The 23,812-nt window shown below is 42.4% G+C and overlaps 2 protein-coding genes across 2 annotated transcripts in view; both read left to right on the top strand.

Annotated features, from left to right (window-relative positions):
- Positions 1 to 1,146: 1,146 nt before the first annotated feature.
- The window catches only part of RAMP1 (receptor activity modifying protein 1), a 547,734-nt gene continuing 525,068 nt past the window's right edge, over positions 1,147 to 23,812 (top strand). The window contains exon 1 of the mRNA XM_063116031.1: positions 1,147 to 1,156. Coding sequence (XP_062972101.1) covers positions 1,147 to 1,156 — 10 coding nt within the window. The remainder of the gene's footprint in view (positions 1,157 to 23,812) is intronic.
- Positions 7,513 to 8,064, top strand: TWIST2 (twist family bHLH transcription factor 2). The gene has a single exon (XM_063118534.1). The coding sequence runs from the start codon at positions 7,550 to 7,552 to the stop codon at positions 8,030 to 8,032; it is 483 nt and encodes a 160-aa protein (XP_062974604.1). The 5' UTR covers positions 7,513 to 7,549; the 3' UTR covers positions 8,033 to 8,064.

Raw genomic sequence — 23,812 nt, 5'->3', positions numbered from 1 at the left:
AACCACTAAAGTAAAAATAGAATAAAAATAATAGAATCTATTAGACCAGTGCAAAAGAGGGAGAGTGCTGGTTTTCATACTCCTCTAGAATTGTAAAGTGAATGGCTCACCAAAGAAATAGAAAAGTCAACAAGCTTTTGAACAGGTGGGGGACAATCAGCCAGATGGGCCTCCCTTAGGAGGGATTTCCCAAGGCAAGGAGCCACACCAGAAAAGACCCTCGTTCTCACTGCCACTGTCCATGATTTATTATTATTATTATTATTATTATTATTATTATTATTTATTTATATAGCACCATCAATGTACATGGTGCTGTACAGATAACACAGTAAATAGCAAGACCCTGCCGCATAGGCTTACAATCTAATAAGTTGTAGTAAACAATAAAGAGGGAAGGAGAATGCAAACAGGCACAGGGAAGTGTAAACAGGCACAGGGTAGGGCAAAACCAACAGTGTAAAGTCAGAACAAACTCAATATTTGAAGGCTATAGGGAAAAGAAAAGTTTTGAGCTGAGTCTTAAAAGCAGTGATTGAGTTTGTAGTTCTCAAGTGTTCTGGAAGAGCGTTCCAGGCGTAAGGGGCAGCAGAAGAAAAAGGACGAAGCCGAGTAAGGGAAGTGGAGGTCCTTGGGCAGGCGAGAAGCATGGCATCAGAGGAGCGGAGAGCCCGAGCGGGGCGATAGTGTGAGATGAGAGAGGAGAGATAGGCAGGAGCTAGGCAGTGAAGAGCTTTGAAGGTCAGTAGGAGAAGTTTATATTGGATTCTGAAGTGAATTGGAAGCCAATGAAGAGATTTCAGAAGTGGAGTGACATGGTCAGAGCGGTGGGCCAAGAAGATGATTTCAGCACTGAGGGCACACAGAGCACCTCCATTAGGCAAAGAAAAGAAAACTGGGGGCGTTGCTAGACGTACCGGGTGTTCCGTCGTTGAGGAGCGGTGAAAGCGGCTTTTCCCGTTCAGCCGTGACGCCTCATCATCCACACCTGCCTTCGATTTGTGGCGGAAGTTTGCGCCGGTTGTGCTGCTGCCGCCGCGAGAACGGTTGCGCAGCCACACCGGCCTGATTGCCGCGGCTTTTTTTTTCGCTCGCTGCACGGTTTGCGCACGTCCGAAAGACCGCAAACTTGCGCAGCCGTCAGCGATGCCGCCGCCGGCCCTGGCGGCGGCAGCGGCGGCAGTGCCAGTGCCAGCCGAAGTGCTGCTGGTGCTGTTGAGGGTCAACATTGATGCGCTCACTTCCTGATGGGGGTCGTGGCGGGTGTCATATGACCCGAGGTCAATCGTCTGCATGGCCACTCTGTGCCTACATCTCCCATCATGCCTCTGAGGTGTCGGCGGCGATGACCGCCTCTGTGCCCTGTGCCCCATCCCAAGGAGCCAACCCACATCTGGCCGTAGCCATGGCAGCAGCCCACAAACAGCTCTGCCCTCTGCCAGCCTGGTACCCACACTAACAGGCAGCGTACAGCACCGCCATTATGCGGCCACGGTAGCTGCCCACCGCAAGGAGTCACCAGCCACTTTTCCGGTCCTCCGTTCCTGCGCAAACTGTCACTGGGGAAATAAAAAAAAAAAGCCGCTCCGCCGCGCTGCCCCAGCTGCCGGACTGCGCGCAAATGGCGGAGGCGGCTTGACCGAAGCCGCTGACCACTCCCCCTTAGCACGCCTTTTCCTGCCCAGTGCGGACCGCAGTGACCTCACATCCTCCCACACGTACTCCGAATTACCGCGGGACAGCAGGAAAAGGCGTCCTAAAACTCACTTTTTTAAAGTCGGGAGAAAGAGGCTTCACCGCGGGATAACGGCGGATCCTCGTGAACGTCATCTGGAAGCCTCGACGTGACTGCGGAAGGTAACGCGCGCTAGAGCCTCGTCTAGTAACGCCCTGGGTGTCCAGATAAAGGAAAGAGCTGTTATGAAAACTTTTTGAATATGCATCCCCTGCTCAGGGATTGGCATATCGTGTAAACCTGGTGACCATGGGATATACGAGGGTTAAATAACCCTCACATAACCCTAGAACAGACAGTGGGTTATGTGAGGGTCATTTATCCCTCACATAACTCTGGCTTGCCAAGTTCATACAGCAAGATCAGGGGTTAAATGACCCCCAACAAGCTGCGGCATGTTGTCCAAACCCAGTCATTGTAGGTGGGTTTTGTGTGGCTGACTTTCACTTCAGAGCTGCCCCTTTGGTTTCAGCGGAGACAAACAAATTGCAGTACAGGAACCCAACAGACAGCCCAGCCGTCTTCATCATGCTTGCTGCAAGAGACTTCTTTCTCTAAAAGCAATACAACATTAATTACAAAAAGCCCATGTGCGAGACTAATCATGGGCCTGCATGATTGAGGTGAAGCTAGAAACACAGACCTCTGGCCCACTCACTCCGCCACAACATCAGTTCTGAAGATCAAGTTTGAAAGTTGCCTATTGTGCTTAAAGAGTGAAGACAGATATGGAGGCAGGGGGTTGGCAAAAGGATATAAATAACCAGGATATAAATAACCAATTTAACCTATGTGAAATTGATAACATATTGCGGCTATTCACACGTAGAAGGGTGGTTAGGATAACTACAGAGTGGGGAGAGTTAGTGAAACTGTGACTCACGCGCACCCGTCACACAACTCGGAACCATGTGGCACCATGTGGTTTACGTAATGCTCCATGGTTACTCCATCCGCCTCCTGCCACTTCAGCCATGCATACCAGCAGCCATCATAGTGGGAATCATGTCAAACCAGATGCTGTAGCTAGCATGTAGCTGCAAAAAAAGCAAATGCTATTTTGGGCTGCATTAATAGAAGTATAGCTTCCAAATCGCGCGAGGTTCTGGTTCCTCTCTATTCGGCCCTGGTTAGGCCTCATCTTGAGTATTGCATCCAGTTCTGGGCACCACACTTCAAGAAGGATGCAGACAAACAGGAGCGTGTTCAGAGGAGGGCAACCAGAATGATCAGGGGTCTGGAAACAAAGCCCTATGAAGAGAGACTGAAAGAACTGGGCATGTTTAGCCTGGAGAAGAGAAGGCTGAGGGGAGACATGATAGCACTCTTCAAATACTTGAAAAGTTGTCAAACAGAGTTGTCAAACACTCTTCTCGATCCTCCCAGAGTGCAGGACACAGAATAACGGGCTCAAGCTACAGGAAGCCAGATCCAGCTGGACATCAGGAAAAACCTCCTGACTGTTAGAGCAGTACGACAATGGAACCAATTACCTAGGGATGTTAGAGGCCTTCAAGAGGCAGCTGGAAAAGCCATCTGACAGGGATGCTTTAAGGTGGATTCCTGCATTCAGCAGGAGGTTGGACTCAATGGCCTTATAGGCCTCTTCCAACCCTACTATTCTGTGAGTCTATGATTGTGGGCTGCACCGCCTACACATACATGCACCTGCACACATACACCAGCGGTCCTTAGACAATACAGTTGACACGTTCATCGTTGTTCAAAGCAGCAGGGAAAGATCGATCTGTATGAGGACTTCTGTGGGAGTGAGGAGAGAGTACAGGTAAGGGTGGAGAAATTCTGCAGTAGTTAGCAAGTCATGGTATGCTTGGGGGTGCACAGTAAAGGCCTTGGAGGACTGTATGCACCACTGGGCTGCAGTTTGGGCACTCCAATTTAAGAGTTCTTCCTGTTTCTAAAGGATCTCCTCATCTCTTTCCCATTCTTATTCCTCCAAGAAAGTCATGGTTTCCCTATCATTGGCATTTACCCCACATTTTCTGGCTTTATCTGGTATCTCAGTGAAATTTAAGGAACTGCCTTATACCAAGTTAGACCATTGGTGCATCTAGCCCAGTATGACTGGCAGCAATTCTACATGGTTTCAGGAAGGAGCTTTTCCTGACCTACCTGGAGATTGAACCTGGGAACTTCAGCCACTGAGCTAAAGGCATCTCACACACTCCATTCTTTGTCCCCTTCAGAACATGGTAATTTTATAAATAGAGGGTGGGGCAGGGAGATGTTGTGCTGACCCTGACTCAAACATAGAATTTTAGGAGGGGTCCAGGCAATGTCATCTTCCATTCATTAACCTCCTGAGTTTTCCTGTCATTTCTTCCATCTCACTTTTCTTCTCTCAAAAAATTCCACTAAGGAAGGAAAGGCACAGCTATACAGTGCCTTTTGACTAGTGTTAGGAGCTGCCTGTCTGGAAGCACCCTGAGTAGTGAACTAGGAATTTCTGACCCCTGGTTTACCTCTGCCATGAACTCTCCAGGTGACCTTAAGGAAGTCTCTCTCTCTCTCTCTCTCTCTCTCTCTCTCTCTCTCTCTCAACTTCACCCACATACACACCTCCAATATACAGATAATACTAACCTACCATAAAGGGTAGTTATTATGGTGAACTGGATGTGGGTGAAACCCTTTGAACACTCTAAAGCACTACAGAAATGCTAGGAATTATTATGTGGACATAATACACCCAGATCTTACAACCAGATCACAGCTTGCCCACCAGTGAGGTGTAAGAATGTAAGATCAGCCCTGCTGTATCAGATCAAGGATCCACCTAGTCCAGCATTCTGTTCACACAGTGGACAACAAGCTGTTGACCAGCACCCTCCTATGCGTTATTTTTCTTGCTTTTTGCAACTCTTCTCTACCTCCTCCTTTTTATGTGTAAGATGTCTTTGTCTCCTTCTCCCCATAACTTAATTTGTGTCTCCATAACTTTACCAGGCCCCTGTCTTGATGGAAGGTGTCTTTGCTCTCACACTTGCGTTCCTTCCCGACATCTGCATGGGAAGGAACTTAAGTGCGAACTTTCACTATGGCGCTGAGGGGGAAAGGAACGAGGGGGCAGGAATGAAGAAGCCAGGAAGACGAGGAGAGGCACACCGGGTGCCTGAACCACCTCTCCTCCCTCTGACCTCTGTCTGGTTGCCCATTCCTTCCCCCCCTTTTTATTTTCTGTATCTGTGCAGCTGCGCAGATACAGATAATAACAATTAAAAGGGGGGAGGAACAGGCCCCATTCATCTCCCCCCCCCATTTTTTATTTTTTATTTTTAAAGAGGCGCGGGGCCCATTCCTCCTCCCTCCCTCCATTTTCTTATTATTTTCCATGGGGCACACGGCTCTCCTGAGTTCCTGAGGTCCACCCCCTTCCCTCTCCAGCCTATGGCAAACAATCAGGGGACGCCATGGGCTGTGACAAGCCTCTGCTGCCAAAAAAGTTGGGGTAAGTGCCCAATTTTTTTTCAGCAGAGTTTCTGGGGTTTGCCCCCAGATGGCTTCGTAATGGCAGCTGCATCACATAGGTGACCTGCCGCTACTACAAAGCCACCCCAGGACAAACCCTTCATGTAGACATGCCCCAGGATTGGGCCAAAGGATCTGTTTTAAATACTAGGGCTAAATTATGGAGAAAGCACCCCAGAGCATGTACAAAGTGCCTTTTACTCACTACTAAATCCAACATCCATGCAAAAAAATAGGGCACCATAAATGAGAAAACTTATAGGATTGTGCTGAAAGGGTAGCTAAGTCAGTTGAGTGGAAGGAGATGGGCAGTTTATTAAGACTCCAGAAACACCCTTATAACTGAGGACTTGTTTCTGAGTAAACATTGCAGAGGATCAGGCTGAAAACCTCCTCATAAAAGTAACTTGTGCTGCAATCCTATGCACAATTTTTTTGGAGTAAGCCCCATTGAATATAATGAGGATTCTGAGTAGATATACATAGGAGTGTATAAGTGAACAGGATTTCTCTCTGCAACCCATTTTAAAACAACACAACCAGATTTGGGGAGGGGGGCAAGGGAAGGCAACAATCACACACACTCAGAATTTTAAATGCAATCAATTGTCAACCTAACTTACGTAATTGCATGTTACCACCAACTTGATTTCCAGAGCATAATCAAAGTGTATTGTTGGTCTGAAAGAGAGCGTCCTGGCCTAGGGTCAGATCATCTCAGGCAGGCTCTCCAGAAGGAGGGAGCAAACTTTTATTTTATGAAAATCTGAGTTCAGTAGAAGCCAGCCCCTAAAGAAAGACTGGTGGTTGTTCTGTCCAATAATGTGACAGCCTCCGTTTCTGATACCAGTAGTCTAGCCAGCAAATCAGAAAATTAATGAAGGTTGGACCCATCTTCCAAATGACTCTAAACTTAAATCTCAAAAGACACAGCTGGTTTGAAACAGTTTAAACCTATTCTAAAACAGAATTACAGTTTTTGGATGTGCATTAGCAAACAAGAAGGTGAGATAAGCCAGTTCAAGTGTCCCAACATGGTACTCGCTTACCAGACACTCTAGGAGGCACTGTTGAGCTACATCTGAGTATAGGAGTTTCTCACAGCAACATAGGAAGTTGCCTTATACCAGGTTAGGCTACTGGTTTATCTAGCTCAAAATGGTCTACACTGACTGAGAGCAGCTCTCAGGATTTCAAAAGAAATTTTCTCAACCCTACCAGAGACGGAACCTGGGATCTTCTGCATGCAAAGCATGTATTTTATATTAAGCAACACACACACACACACACACACACACATCTATTAGTTGGATTCAGAATTATATTGAATTATGAAAATTATACTGAATTTAAATATAATAAATCATACTGAATCACAATTGAATCATACCTGTTTAAATTTTTATGAACTTTTACACAATATTTACCAGAAAATAAAGCATAATAATAATAATAATAATAATAATAATAATAATGGGTTCAGTTTTGAAGAACTCTCAATTACATCTTCAAAGATTTACTTCAAAGATAACAGGCATCCCGCCACTATATTGAGAAGAAAATATTTGTCCAGGGGGGCAGGGCAGCTGTGAAAGACCTCCAGTGCAATGAAGTGATGATTTGAAAATAAGTTGATATCATTATTATTTTACACATCAATGTTTCAATAACCTTCAAAGTAACAGAAGTGTGTTGGGAAGAGGGAAAACTGAGGCCCATTCGCCAGGCTTTTTCCATGTCCCAAAAGGCGAAGTCTAGTTTGGAGCTTCAGCCTGACATTCTCCTGTACTATTAACAAATTTAGCAGGGTTACAGACATACCAACCAACCAACATGATGTGTTTAATTTGGAGGGCTTGTCATAGCCATGCACTCACACACACACAGAGTGAATTGGGGATATGAGGGGAAAGTTGTGGTTGTATCTTAGGTGCATGTCCCGGATTTTGTTAACTGTAACCTAAAACTGTAAAAGTTTAGCTGGGGGAAATGCTTTCCTCCCACTGGCTTGATTATCCAATCAGAAAGCAGCCCTGCATCTCCCTCATTTCTGACAACTATTTAGCAACTGAGCTCAGCTAAAGTTTCCAAAAAAGTTAGAATAACTTCCTCTCTCCAAGATTTCAATTTTTTTGCACAGCCCGGTCCTTGAAATAAGATCCCTTCAAGAGACCTGGAAAACGTTTGCTCAGCAAAATCCTTCTGTTTTTCCAAAGGCTGTGTCTCAGGAATTTAAAGCACACTTTTAAAACACACACACACAGGCACCCACCGTTTAAGGAGGGGGGAGAATTCTTTTCCCTCCCACCCCTCCTTACAGAAAGCATGGAAGAAAGTTCTAGTTCTCCTGTTTCTCCTGTGGATAGCTTGGGGACCAGTGAAGAAGAACTGGAGAGGCAGCCAAAGAGATTTGGGAGGAAGCGACGATACAGCAAGAAGTCCAGTGAAGATGGAAGTCCCATTCCAGGCAAAAGAGGAAAGAAATCCAGCCCAGGCGCCCAGTCGTATGAGGAACTCCAGAGCCAACGGATTCTTGCTAATGTCCGAGAGAGGCAGAGGACTCAGTCCCTCAATGAAGCTTTTGCAGCCTTAAGGAAAATCATTCCAACCCTGCCTTCGGACAAACTCAGTAAAATCCAGACTCTCAAGCTGGCTGCCAGGTACATAGACTTCCTCTACCAGGTACTGCAAAGTGATGAGATGGACAATAAGATGACCAGCTGCAGCTATGTGGCTCACGAGAGGCTCAGTTATGCCTTTTCGGTCTGGAGGATGGAAGGAGCCTGGTCAATGTCTGCCTCACACTAGCCAGCATCAGGGTCAACAGAACTGCCAAAGTGGTAGGTACTTCATTGTTATTGCTTTGAACATGGCTTGCACGTTTGTGTTCGACATTGTACCCCAATGAGAAGGTAGGAGGTGGCAAATGATTAATTGCACAGATAGTGTTGTGATATTGAAAGGAGATGCAGGTCAAAAACTCAGCGCCACAATGAATTTATTTGGTAGCCTTTAGACATGTTGCTATTTTCTTCTTAGCCTGTCTGTAAAATGGGAATAGTAGGACCGTTGCATTACTGAATTCATACAGAACCCTTCCTGTCCCCTGTGATCATACAGGCTAGGAAACCTTTTTTAAAAATCTAATTTCCAAGCTGGTTCAATATGGAAAAGCCAGTTACAACCCTAGCCATTATTTGTTTGTAATCCTGGCATGACCTCAAACCAAAGTGGAAGAAAATTTGGTTCAATCAAAATACCTCTAGAAAGGTCTTCCGGCTGCAGGTCCAGGCCTCATGACATTAGTTTCTGAAGCTTATGTGGGAGAAGTATTATTTTTGGTCATACCAGGTATAAATGTCTAGGCATAGAGGAAATAGAATGCAGCTCTCATTTGAAAGATTTGATCCCACGAAGGAAATGGCAAGACTGAATGCTCCTTGGGTTTGCAGGTCTGTATTTGTTACAAACGATTTTAAAAGAGAGAGAAAGACAAGGGAAATGGTACTGACAAGTAATATCTGAAATAGCTGCTAGTGGGATTAGAGGGTGTTGTGCTTTTAAGAATCTGGGAATAGATGGAGAAAGCAGGCGTTCAGTGTTTTTACAGTGTTGTCCTTTTGGGGCGAGTGTGAGGGGCCAGGTCCTTCTTCAAACAATCCACTCTGTTCTGGTCTTAGTGAGATTTTGTAGGTTAAACAGATGTTCAGTATTTGTTTTGCTGGGCTATGCCCCTCCCACAGGGCATATGAAAAGTAAACTTAGAGCCAGACCTTTTTGCAAGTTTTTGGTTTGATTTGCTTTCTTTGACCACAAAAAATATCATTTACGTGGAGATGTGGTCTTTATCTAACTTGTTACCTTGAACCCAGCACCATGTTTTAGTTAATTCTCTAAGTTTTCCTTATCCATTACTAGATAAATTGTTCATTTTATCTTCTTTTTAATTCATTTTTTTTAAATCAAGATTTTCTGTACTTTATAACTTTGCATTCATTTAAAAGAATGTCAGACCCAATATACCACTTTTCCTCTGCCATGCAAATCATAATAATATTTCAAATATGCTAATGCACAAATGAAATGTGTGCAGTGTTTCATATGCTGTGGAATACAAATAGACAACAATAAAAATATTCTTAGTAAAGGGAAATATTGTGAAGGTATAGGTGGAGATTGTAAACCTACAATGGGGAGGGTATTTTTTGCAACCTAGAGTGCAATAAATATGGGAAGAGATACATTCATTATTTGGAAACAAAATTAATTTAGGGTTTCAACCAACAGCTTAGGCATACATCTTTTAGCAGCAGTATAGGATTGACAGGTAGAGACCAGAATGCAGTTGGCAGTCTATAATACGAATAAGGCAAAGTTCTAGAGACGCACAGATTTTGGTCATTACAGAGAAAAGACCAAAATGCTAATTGTAAACATTTTCAGAAATGTTAGAATAGCCATGATTTATTTGTATTAGAAAAAAAGACATCTGATTGTCTCTGTTAAAATTATTTTTCTTAAATATACCCGTAGCTACAAATCAATATAATTATTTGAAATTTATTTATTTATTTATTTATTACAATTTTTATATCGCCCAATAGCCAAAGCTCTCTGGCGGTTCACAAAAATTAAAACCATTAAGAACATAATAAAACATCCAACAATCTAAAAACCCCAATACAAAATACAATATAAAAAGTACAATATAAAAACAATGGGTTTACCTCAATACCATTGATAATTCACTTAATAAAGGGTACTTCTGTGTGGCTTTCATTTTGTATGAACTGCAAAGAACCATTTAAAATACATTTTCAAACAAAATCTATTGGCTTCCCTGGTGTCAATACAAGTTGTAAAACCTAAAGCAAATATAGCGAAGTGGGAAAAGATCAGATTTGTGGGAATCTTCTGCTGTCTTTGCCTAAAGCAGATGGAAAATGTCCCAGACACATACTCTGCAAGAAGTTTAGATTGTGCTTTTTATTATTCAGTCAGAGAAACAATACATGTATCATGTCTGCTATAACTTAACAGTCCTTTGGCTGCAATCCACAGTTCTTTACTCTGAAGAAGTCCCATTAAACTGCACTAGTCCAGAGTAAGTAAGCATTGGAACCTTCATTTGTTATCTTCTATGAAACATTCTTTAATTTTTTTTACATTGGATAACTGTAATTAAGAGCCAAAATGTGTATTTTATCTAATGTATTTTAAACTTTTTTTTAGCTTATAAATCTGAAGACTTTTCCCAATTGTAAATATGCACACACACACACACGTGACACACAGACACACACGAGAGAGAGAGAGAGAGAGAGAGAGAGAGAGAGAGCAAAAGCATTATGATACAGATCATGAATCAATGACTCTAAAAGAATCATATCAGACCTCTATAGGTACACGCCGTGGCTAAATATTGAGCTGAAAATTATTCTTACCCAAATGAACTTTTCAGAAACACTTTTACACATACTGTTGTATTTTAGCCTGTTTAACGCTAGAATACACTCTACAGGGTGTATGTTTAAATCCTGTTTTAAACTTCGTTTAGGCATGGCTTCATGTGTTCACCTGTTAGTTTGCTTTTGGTGAAGGCATTCATAGAAGCTATTGTAGGGAACATTTAATGCTGAGTATCATTCAAACATAATTTATGGCCTAAACAAATAAAATGAGCAGAAGCTATCAATAAAGTATCAAGCTAGGGTATTATGTAACAATACGTTCTGCAACTATGCACATAGAGAGAGATAGAGAGATTCTTCGATGTTGCTTGACACTTATGGCAAAAACTTCAGAAGGTGGTGGTTCTATATTTCAGAAGGAATGTAAGAGTTTTCCATTGGGACAAGAATTTAGAGATCAGAGCTAAGGAAGCAAGGGCTGCATTGTTTATGATGGAGCCATTCCTTGAGATTACACAGGTACACAACAGCTATTATTTTAGTTTACTATCTTTTAAAATGTTGGGCTTTTAAAAAATATAATAATAATAATAATAATAATAATAATAATAATAATAATAATAATAATGTGTTGTTATTTGTTCTAAGCGTAGATTATAACAAGCCATGACACATGCTTTAAAAAGAAATTAATTTGAATGGTGATTTACCTTCTAGCAATGGAAGCCACTCAATTATGGTCAAACTTTGAAATGCTAACAATGCAGAATACCTCCACAAATAACATATACTCCAGTTATGCTATGCAATTGGTACTGTACCTATTTTCACATTCTCAACACAAGATGTTGATGTTTAATTACTTTCTTTGTAATACTGGGACATACCTTCCTATTGTTTTACTTTCAGATGGCACAGTGTCTGGTCTACATGGGAAATAAATGTCACTACCTTGCCACGGTACTAAATGTGAAACCATGTAGACTGGAACTTAATATATCAGAAATTCACAACTGCCACCAGACTTTCCACAGAACTTACTCGTTCCATTAGTTTGCTCATTCTCACAGTATGAATTGCTTGTACACATAGTGGAGATCAATCATACCAGTTCACTGCATACCAGCTGTGTGCTAAAATTGTGCGTGTTGTTCTAATTCTTCAGAGCTAGGATACTAGGCTGCTGTAGGAAGAAGCTTCAAAAGAAAATTTGCAACTCTGAAGCATATATTTCTCTAGCTAATACAAAGCAAAATATTGGGAGGCTCTGATAGAATGCCAAGTGCTGGCAGATGCTAACAACAGAAGTGACAACGGTCACTTGCAACAGTTACCCTCCCCCCACCCCCAATCTGTCCATTGAGAAAAATGTACCTTTAAAAAAATGTGGGCTGATTCAGCATGGGATTTCTCAGAGAAAGAAGCGTGGTTATGGGCACTTCACCTTTCCAGAACAATACGGTAGAGGAATGGAGGTGGAAGCTTGTTTACTTCAACTGAAAAATTAAAAAACTAGGCCGCGGGGGGGGGGGGGGGGGGGAACCACCACTTAGCTTTAAAACTGCCAAGTCCTGCAAATATATTCAGTTATCAAATGTTTTCCTACATTATTTCATGTCTTATAATAATCATCCTGCAACTTCTCATACTTCTACGTAAACTGATATAAGAACACTTTGCACAAGTGATTAACTTGTCCTTTCATGCCCTTTTTTTCCTAACTCTGGATGAGGACCAATTGATCTAGTGAAAAAGGTTAACAGAACAGGTACTTTATGTAATAATTTAACTATAAACCACTATGTTGGGTTACCTTTTTTCATTTTTATTGAAACCTCTTTTAACAATTACGGCAGGCTAGTCTTTTAAATAACTCATGAGGCTTTCTTCATTAGCTAGAGATACGTCTGTACACAGCAAAAGGTACTTGCCATTTGTTTTACAGTAAGATGATGTTTTAGGTCTTTTAAATCTTTTACAGTGCAATCCTATACATGACTACTCAGACATAAACCCCATTGACTTCAGTGGGCCTTTTCCCCAGGTGAGTATAGGATTGTAATCACAATATACAATAAACAAAATCTTTGTTCATTATGATTGCTATACAATCTCCATGTTTCATAAGCAAAGGAACGATTTGGGAAAATGTGGTGGGAAATCTATGACCTATATCTATTTCTTATCTTCAAGCAAAATATTCCTAACTCTAGCTGTTTAATTGATGCAATTATATATTTTTAAAATTAAAAATCGATCAGTTCACATAATTATATTTTCAAACATCCATAAATCTGTTTACTGCATATAATTTAAAAACTTTTAGAATGGATGTTTACTTTAAAAACTTTAAGAAAAATTAATATACATTAAATCATGATCTACTTAAATATCTTAAATTTACAAACTATGGTTGGTTTCTAAACAGAGCTAGATATTCTTTACTGATCATTGTGGAATCGTGGCGTAAGAGCTTTCATGGACTATAGGCCACTTCATTGGGTGCCACTTGAATCCATGAAAACTTAGGGCATAATAAATGTGTCTTTAAGATGCTACATAACTTTCTGTTGCTTTTTCCACAACCATCTGGAAATTGTGATGAAGTCTTATGTCTTCAAATACAACCAGCCTTTTATTTTATTTATAGCACTATGTGGCCAAAGTTAAGTACTTAATTTAAATAGATGAGATTTAAGTTAACCCCATTCTTAATTCTGTTCTGTTGAAATTATTAGGTTCAATTGTGTTTGACTTTACATTTTTGAACTAGGATACAAAGAGATGTTCCTGAAAATACTTGAGGCAATGATAGACTTGTGCTAAAAAGTCAAGACACTTCTGAAACTGAAACACTAAACTGAACCATTTCTATCTCTGTTCAGATAAATTAGGTGCTTTAATGGTAGAATTTTTGTAATGCAAGTCAGCCGCTGATGCATTATAGGTGAAGAAGTTACAGCCCTCTTATTAAATAATTTTTACTAATACACAGAACAAATTGTCTTTTGGATTAGGTTGAAAACTTATTTTTTATTCATTAAAATTCCAGCCTGTTCCCTTAGTAGTTTTATTTTAGGGCAAATCAACAATGAAAAAAAATTTCTGAAAGGTTCAACTAGCCATGCCCTTTGCCCCTAAGGTATATCTGGCAGCCTACTAATAATTACAATTTGGCACATTGGCTGTAGTTGCAAATATAAAATTGCATAGCCTGAAGTGATGTGGCCATTTCAGAGAGGTGTTGGTAATGCCAGCAGATATGTCAACCGAAAAGTTTTAGGCTGGCAGTCGATGAAACAGGTCAGTGCTGTTTGCCGTGTTAGTACTGAGGCACCTTAAGGATAGAAGGAGGGATAAGGTCATTAAGCTTTTATGTTTATTTTTTCAATTTACTTTTTCTCTCAGTTTAAATAGCAGTACAATTCTCTCCCCATCCCTAATGTTATTTCAGGGTTCAAAATCACAAATACTAACCATGACTTATACCAGCTTTTATGTCCACACTGTTTCCTCCCCACACTACCCCCATCACAAATTTATTGTCATAAACATACTTTTAAAATAATAATATGAAGCACCAAATATGTGCCAAATTTAAGAAGAACAAGTCCCTGGCCACAGGCTCACAATGTGAAAAACCTGAAGTAAAGCAAGAAGGTAGTTGGAAGGAAAAGGAAAACCTATTAATTTAGCTGATAAAAAGCTCCATCCGACAAGCGTTTTACTGCACACTCGTTACTGGGCACTCATGGATTGCTCACAGGACGTCATCTGCCTCTTGCGCGTCTTCCGCCCCTTCTGGCCTTTGTTGCGCAGCCAAAAAAAACCAGATAAAGTCCGGTTGCTGCTTTCTCCCACCAGACTGAATGGCGCTATTGCTTCCTGTTTTCAGGAAGCGACGTCAGAGCAGCGACAGAAGAAGCAACGGGAGCCGCGCATTTGAACTAGGTGTGATGGGGCTCAAAGTGTATCAGTGAAGGTTTTTCTTAAGAAGCTCTATTCCATGACATAATAGCATAGTAACAAAACATTGCTCAAGAACTTTAAAAGGCTATGCTTTCTGAGTCATCGAGTTATCTTGATCGAACTCAAAAGTTGCAACAGTCTTGTTAAATACAAGACAATTTTTTTCCACATTTATAACATTTTGCTGGTGTTTTTCCCTCCCCCCTCAACTTTTGGCCATTGCTCTTGTAATGAATTCTCATTAGTTTCCCCAGGTACATGTAAGCTCATTCTCTGAGGTGGAGCTACAGGGGCTCCAATGGGTACCTCAGCCTCCCTCCCATCCATCCACAGAAAATTCTCCTTTTATTCTGATGCTTGGGGACATTGCCTTGCATTCCTGTGGGTAAGTGGACCTTCCGCTGAGATTAAGGAAAAACCCATGAGCCCTCCATCTACACATTAACAAACATCCAGAGCTTATGACATCTTCTTCTTCTCCTTATGCATACTTCACAAAACATAGAATTATTTCTCCAAATGACTTTAATTCCTACTGCACTAAAACAACATCACCAACCTTCTCAACCCAAAGTTAGCAATCTGCAATTGATAAATATGAGTATTGTGAAAGAAACATCTGCTTACTCCATGTCCGGGCCCAATTCAAATACTGGTATTAACATTCAAAGCCCTAAACATCTTGAGGCCAGATTATCTGAAGGATCACCTCCTCCCATATGTACCTGCTCATACCCTAAGATCATCTTCAGTGGTCCTTTTATGGGAGACGCCGCCAAAGGAAGTAGGCAGGTGGCTACTGGGAAGGCCTTTTTGGCTGTGGAATGAGCTTCCTTGACAGGTTCACCTGGCATGTATGTTGTACTCCTTTTGGCATCAGGTGAAGACCTTTTTATTTTTCCAGTATTTTAGCATCCTAGTCTTTTAGCTCTGCTTTTTTAAATCTGTATTTTAAATCTCTGCATTACTGCTAGGTTTTATTCTGGTTGTACTTTTATATTGTGGTTTAAGTTTCTATATTTCATATTTTATGCTGCGTTTTGTGGTTTTAATTTTTGTGAACTGTGGGCAGTATAGAAATCAAATAAATAAATAAATAAATAAATAAAGGGAGGTAACAATTCTGATCGAGCTCCAAATGGCAACAGTCAGTGTTCTGTAATTTGCGAATGACTTAACTCTGCAATCCTAAACACATGTATTGGGGAGTGTGCCTCAGTGAATGGGATACTTCAGAGTATATAGGATTGTGCTGCAAGGGTTCTTTCCTATGAGAGACAACCGCAACTTTTCTATACGACCTAAAAGATTCATGAAAATTGACCCTACTTAACATAGATTCAGCAGACTGGGCCTTAGCTTTATGTTTTCACTTCCAAAGGTTGTGTGGGATTTTATGACAGCTGACATACAGATTATCTTTCGAATACAGCCTGATTATATTTTACACACAGGAAATCTGGAATGATCCTCTGATAATAAAGTGATTTTCACCACCTTGAGAGTCTAAAAGAGCCTATTATATTATCCTAGGCAATTGATTTGCGTGGGGATACTGGGCGTTTCAGATTAGATCCCTAAAGAATCATAATTATGAGGAATGAAGATACTTCCAACATCAGTATCAGTGAAGTCAGCATGCAACAGCCAAATAAGCGTAACAGACTCCAGAACCTCTTCATTTCTGTTCACCTCTCCTGTTTCTCCTAAATGGAGCTAGCACATGGAACGGGCTGGAAGGCATTAATATTAATATAACACAGGCTTGCAATATGAATGGAAAGGTTTGGGATTGTTACTAAGGGTAATATCATGCAGAATAAAAATTATTACAAAAGCATTTTTTTTAAAAAAAAAGCCCATAGGAGATGGCTACAGACTCAACCACTCCCAGTCCAGTTCTACTCACATGTAATTATATGTGACTAGTTGTGGCAGGTGGGGATACACATTTCAATTTATATCAAACAGCCATTTAGTGAAAAGTAATGCAGTGAGGACAAATGAAAATCCAATTTGCACCTGCAGGTCTTGATCCAACAAATGGATGGAAACCTTCTGCATATAGGTCTCCTTAACTGGATCAGGAAATGGGAATGGGAAGCATATTTTTTTAAAGGGCATAAGGAATTCAGAAATCGCAAAACAAACCACAACTATCTGAAGTGTCATAATCGAGCAGCAAATTTATTTACGAAGGCGTTGAGTGTTATGCCACCGGAGAAACGACCAAAGTTGGCAGTTCTGTGATCACTTGCACAACCACTAGCAGGACAATGAGCACAAGTAGAGCAAGCGACACCTACCTGAATAAAGTCACAAGTGTCGAACGGTTTGTGCAAGTGAAATCAAAGTACTGGATCTGGCACTTGTACTAGGATAAGAACAGTTTTTCTGCAAGCACTAGAAGCTTTGCACTAGTGGAATTCCAACACTGAATACCAACCCAAAATTGTCCCATGTAAATTCACAGTCCTATTGTAAATGCAAACTTTAAAAAGCAAAACAAAAAAAACCCACCATTGGCTATGTTGAGATCTGCAGTTATTTACAGAATTTATTTGATTTATTTATTTATTTATTTATTTATTGTCTAAGGCCATAGCTAGACCTAAGGTTTATCCCTGGATCGTCCAGGGGTCAAACCTGTTCACCTAGGTGACACACAGGGGATCCAGTGCTCAGGCAGGGGCGAACCCTGGATGATCCCAGGATAAACCTTAGGTCTAGCTGTGGCCTAAGATAGTGTGGAAGTAAATATTGAAGTTGCAGAGAACTAAAATAACACAGTAGTAAAAGTTGAGGAATAGGATACAGAGAGAATATTTTCCAAATATATAAATTAGTTGAAGCTACAACGATCTGAGTAATATTGATAAATAGACAACTGTATGCCTGCTTTTTCTTGATTAAACTGGACATTCATTTGTTGTTTCAAACCTGTAAATTGAAGCGTCAACAGCCTCTGGTCATCTGTTGCCCCTCAAAAACCTTATTTGAAGGCACTGAATAGGCAGGTCTAGTTTTGCACTGCATCCAAATGTGATAAAAAAAAACATCAAAGCAAATGGCCTTGTTTCCGCTTGCTCCCAGATAAACGCAGCACACGCAGTGATTTTACGAACAACAACAAAACAAAATAACCCCTTCTCAATATATTTTTCTGTTTCTTAGGAAGAAAAAGAGACAGTTATCTGCCAGCTCCGTTTTAGTTACAGTTACTGGACTAGTTCCAGAAAGCCTGTATTCACTTTTGTTCTTAGAAAAATGTCATTGTCTTCAGAAACACTATCAAAAAGGGGGAAACATAAACATTTTTTCTTAAAAATGATAATCCACACAGAACACATGCTGAAATCCATAGCAAATTTACCTCTTGTTCCATCGTCCATTTCAGTGGGCTATGGTTTGGATCAGTTAGCAATTCAAAATTAAATTTCTGCTGAAGATATTCTGCTTGGTTTAAATCAAAAATTAAATGTAACTGGAACAAGTGGAAACTCAAGGGCTCAAAGAAAAGCATACCAAATCAACCAATCTATACGTATTTGCATCAGCAATAGGCCACTGCATACCAAATCATTCAGGCCCTAAAAATGCCAAAATGGCCCCAGAGACCTCCTACACTGGCCAGGTACACTAAAAAAAGAGAATTTGCATCACAAGAAGAGACGACAAAAGTACACTGATTTGTATAGAACTAGCATCTCCTAATTTATATGTAACTATAACTTAAATAGAAACTGGGTGAAATGTGGCATCCCCACTCTTGGGGCGGCGGCTAGGAGTCGTCATTGTGTGTGTGTTTTCAAGTGTGGCATCTTACCAAGGGGGAGGGTGTCTAACCAAGTTGTATTATGTCTGCGCACACCCCTGAACAGAAAAAGGGGCTAAACCTTTGTGCATACTTCAAATATTCTTTTTTTTTATTTCCGCATCCTCCACTCTTACTTCCAGGGGTTGGATCCCTGAGAAGCTTAAATGCTATTCTATCTCTTCCCCACCCCCCATTTATAGGGCTTTCTAGTAAAAAAGAGAAAAGGAAAAGGCAGGCAGGGAAAATGACCTAAGTGAAAGCTTATAGCAAAAGGTGGAGAGGGGAGTCGTAGCCATGCAGTTAGGAGGGGAGGGTGGCTACTTCTACCCACGCACCCTTCTCTACATTTTGCCTTGTTCACTCTCCACCCATCTGCCTCCTTGAGAAAAGGAGACTGGAAAATGTTGCTGTGTGAGGTAGTATTTTCTGCTTGGTTTCAGCTGTGTGCTTGTGTGTCTCACGGAGTTTGCATGCAGTCCTATATATGTCTACTACTCAGATGTAAGCCTCATGGGCCCCGTTCATACAACACGCTAAACCATGCTGCCTAACCATAAAATGGTTCCATTAACCATTTTGTGATTAAGCAGCATGGTTTAGTGCAGAGCTTTCCAAACTTTTCATGTTGGTGACACACTTAGACATGCATCATTTCGTGACACAGGCCATTGCTAGACGAGGAGTTAGCCCGGTGTGAGGCCCGGGCTCCCTGCTGTGCATCCAGATGACGCACAGGGGATCCCGGGGTCAGTCTGAGCTAAGTCCTCCCTTGACCCGGGATAACCAGATCCGCTTATGGCCTGGCTTTTCCGCAGCCCCGGGCAGAGGCCGGGGATACAGAAGGTCTAGCGACTTCTGTGGCTTTTCCCAGCTGCTCGCTTACTCGCAAGTAGCCGGAAGAAGCTACACACTGGGCACAGCATTCCATAGGAGCGCTGTGCCCATCGGGCCAGGAGGGGGAGTCACAGGGGGGAGATGGGGGCCAGGGGAAAGAGCGGACCCGGCAGGAGAGATGGGAGGGAAGAGCGGAGCCAGGGTGGGGAGATCACGGATGAGGGGGCGCGGAGGGGGCATCGGACATCACAGGCAGGTGATTGGGTGGGCATGGCTAGTGGGCTGGCGAGCGGGCAGGGGGGGCATCAGACATGGCGGCCGGGGGGGAAGAAGAACGGGGCCAGGGCATGGCGAGCGGGGACGGGCATGGCGAGCAGGGACGGGCATGGCGAGCAGGGAGAGGACGGGCAAGCAAGCAGGCAGGGGGGGCATCAGGCATTGTGGGGGGAAATCAGGGACAGGGGGAACGGAGAACCCTTTATTTTTTAAAAAAAAACACTTACTTTTCCATTGGTGCGCTCCTGCGCACATGGCCCTTTAAGTAAAAAAAAATGGAGGATGCAACGGAGCTTTCCCTTACCCCATCGCGTGTTACTTGTAGAAAAATGCGATGGCCCGTGCTAGCTGTAGCGCGGCGTCACCTGTACTCCCCACCGGATTATCAGGTAGGTCTAGCAAGGCCCACAGTAATTCAGTTTTACTAGAAAACCGGAGGTTAAACTAACCCCTTATAAGAGATATGGACACATACATAAATTGTAATACGTTTGCGCGACACACCTACACACTGCAGCCGACACACTAACGTGTCGCGACACACAGTTTGGAAAGCTCTGGTTTAGCATGTTGTCTGAACGGGGCCAATAAGTTCAGTGGAACTTATTTCCAGGTTAGTAGGTATAGGATTGCAGGCTTGGTGCAATTCAATATTTGGCAAGGAAGGAACTTATCTTTGTGCTATCCTTTTGCTGCATAGGATTACAGCAGAAAGCAGTATCAGCTCACTGTGACTGTGCCGAATTCGTTCCTTTTGCTGGATCTGGCTTTTTGTTTCTTAAATGCAAGCACGGGGAAGGAGGTGCGCTCAAAAAAGCTCAGGTGGCGGAAGAGGGTCTCTGCAACTGAGGTATCCCTTTCTGTGGGTTTTGGCCATGACGGCATGGACATTTGGTAGCTTGGGAGACCAGTAGGCCAAATAAATTTTAAGAAAAAGGAAGCGCAAGAGGTGCCCGGGGAATTTCCCACGGTGACATCACCCTCTTTGTGTAGGCTACCATCAGTTATCTGGAACTGATCAGGCTGGGCTAAACATGGGCAGTTAATGCTTGAAAGATAGGCTGTGTTAATGAGTGGCCTTGGATACTTACTTGAATTTCAGCAGCAGCAGCTAATGACAAGAGATGGTCTGAGTTCAGACAAGACAATAATCAACTGGGGGGTGGGGTAATAGGAACAGAATGGGAAACAACCATTGATTAGCGTGTCGTCCAAACTCAGCCATGCTGTAATGGTTGGGGATCTCTTGAACGTTTTCAGTGAAATAGCCGTCTTAAGATCAAAGAAGTTGCCACCTTCCTAGTGAAGGAAAGGGCAGAATGATATTTTCAGACTAAATTAAGAGAGACATGAGTTATGCCAACAACCCCTGCTGTCTGGTTTGGATAACTCGGCAAACCATGGCAACCTCCCACCAAGGGCTGAATATTCTAAATGGCTGCTGGCACTCATCACAATCCACTGTAAATAAGCAAGTGGGCTGCAGTGATCATGCGAACCCAGTCATAGGCTGCATTCAGACAAGACTTTAGTCAATGGTGCGTTAATAGTCAACTCACAGTTGATTATTTTGTAGGTACTCCCTACACACAACTGTGGAGTGCTTGGGGCTGGCATTGAGTGGACTAATAGTCAACCCAGCATTTGACTGACACAGCCCCCACCCTTCTCCCTTCCCTCCCTGTGCTATCCCAGCAGCCATTGGGAGTTCTGCTGGCTGGACTAGAGTGGCAGCTGCTGCTTTGGGGCTCTTGCTCAGGAACTCTGTAGCCATCCGAAATAGTCCACTCAACCCTGCAAAACAGTCTACTGAGCCTGACAGACAACACGCTAACCAATGGTTGTGCAGATAATCAACTCTGCAGAGCGTTGGTTATCTCAGTTGGTTATTTTTGGGAAATTGTCAACCATGGGGTGTTTTTTGCCCAACAGACAACACAATAACCAACTGTTGACCATTCAACTGATGGTTGACTACTTAAACCACGGTTGGTTATCGTCTTGTCTGAACCCAGCCATAGTCTGAGACAGAGCGCTGAGAATTTTTAGCTGTAGTTGGCTGGAACTAGGGGTGTAGCCTTAGGTGGGGTGGGGGAGGCTGCACAAGTTGCTCTGTAGAATTTGCTGCCTGCTGTAGTAGTGCTTGTTTGTCTCCACTGATGCTCTGTTGCATATTTGTAAATCAGGCAAATATTCTGAAGATACCCTAAAGCTACAAGTCTGTCCATATTTATCTGGAAGTAAGTTGCATTGATCACAATGGGACCTACTTCCAAGTCAACATGCAGGAAGTTGTGCTGTCAGTCTCCAGTCTTTTCTCAAAAGAAATTTAACTCCTATAGCTCTGGCCCTGGAGCTTCTCCCCACTCACAAGGGGGCGTGGCCTATAGTGTGTTATCAATTACTTTATGGATGTAAGCAGTTCAAGGCTTCTAAAATGGACAGACTGGCCTTAGCTAGACCGAAGGTTTATCCCGGGATCATCCTGGGGTCGCCCCTGCCTGCTCCCAGGATATCCTGTGCGTCATTTACATGAACAAGTATGACCCCGGGACAATCTCAGGATAAACCTTAGGTCCAGCTAAGGCCACCGTGTACCACCCACAAGGCGTGGACTTCTATAAATGAAAATGTGCCACACTAATGTGGACAGGACATTCTTGCATCATACAGCTGATCCTGAGAGTTCTCAGTTATTTTTGAGTAGAGATTGTAAGAGGAGAGGCCTACAAAATTATAATAGAGCTGACAGGTACAATAGCAGAAGACTACTGAAGGCAAACCTGTATGCCATTTGACGTTGTCTTATTAGAACCAGTTCCCACAATCACAGTAGCTGGGGAAATTGCATCAGCCGTTTTGGAAATAGCTACCAGCTATCTCGATGTACAACCCAGATCGACTGACATTTCCCAGTGTGATTGTGGTATCATAGCTTCTTTTTATACTTCGTTGTACTTTGCATTGATTATTTTTACTATCTATTTTATTGTAAACTGCTTTTTGTGACTTTAAACACTGAGTATGGAATATAAAACTTCATAATCCTGGCTGACTCTGGCCGTAGCTAGACCTAAGGTTTAACCCAGGATCATCCCAGGTTCGTCCCTGCCTGAATGCTGGATACCCTGTGTGGCACTTAGATGAACAGGTTTGACCTCAGGACAATCCTGGGATAAACCTTAGGTCTCTATGAGGATTCTGATGGTTTGACTCAGCCCACATAATGTTGCTTAAGATCAAGGGTACAGAACCCTCTTTCAGTCCTTCAAATACCCATTTCACTAGGAGGGGGATATAACACTGCACCTTTTGAATAAAATGAGCTGGAGTGATCTGTCCACTTTTTAAAAGTGTGTGTGCTATTACAGTAGCCCCCAGCGCAGCCGCAGCAAAGAAAGCAGCTATTTTTATGGTATTGGTAGCCATATTTGAATTTACCCAAATTCAAAGAGCACTTCAGAACAGTACTTTCTGGGGGGAACAAAATGGCAGCTGCTCTGATTCTCTTCCCACCAAAACAAAGTTGCTTCGTACCCAAAATATAGCTGAAATAAAAGAGTCGATTCCATAGTTGGGTGAAACTGATGAGGAATGGTCCTTCTCAGTGGTGTGAACCCTACCACAGACCAGAGCCATAAGACTGCAAGGACAATCTGCTAAACTAAAAATGGTTTCCCCTTGTGGATCTTTTCTACTGGGAAGAATACTAATTGTAGCCAAGTGAAAAATAAAAATGACACGAAGTCTAGACTTCTTTTTTCCTTTTCGTTTTTTGAAATGGTGTCTGGAAGGTGACATCATTTCTATAATCTGTTGTTAAAAGTAGCCTGTTTTATGGTGATTCACAGTACACAACAGGCTGCTTTGGAAGTAGCCTTAGGAAGCCTGTGAATCAGGGCCCTGCTTCCAGCACACATTGCTACTCTCCAGGTGCTCTTGTACACCTCCAAAGAAACAATCCGCACCACCTTGACATCCATTTTCCCATGAAGGTGCACTTTATGTATTCTTAAAATAAATAATTTGGGGGAAGAAGAAAGAAACAATTGTTGGAGTGAGATGAGGGGTGCCCTCTTCTGCTCCCATCTCTATTCCAAATCCGCGAAGCGTTCCCCTCGCCCGCTGTGGGCTTAATTTGCCCTCACTGCCATAATGACGTAGCCAAATCAGATTGCTGCACAGTGTAATGATATCATCACACTCATCCCATGACTCCTGCTTGGCCAGACCCACCTAGGGAGAAGATGACCCAGTAAGTACAGGAAGGAAATGATGCCA

This window comes from Elgaria multicarinata, chromosome 2 (assembly GCF_023053635.1).
Source record: "Elgaria multicarinata webbii isolate HBS135686 ecotype San Diego chromosome 2, rElgMul1.1.pri, whole genome shotgun sequence".
NCBI lineage: Eukaryota > Metazoa > Chordata > Lepidosauria > Squamata > Anguidae > Elgaria > Elgaria multicarinata.
The sequence above is the reverse complement of the archived record's forward strand: the minus strand, read 5'-3'. Positions and strand labels throughout refer to the sequence as shown.

Coding starts and splice junctions, on each gene's coding strand:
- TWIST2 (XM_063118534.1), top strand. CDS start 7,550: ATGGAAGAAAGTTCTAGTTCTCCTGTTTCTCCTGTGGATAGCTTGGGG.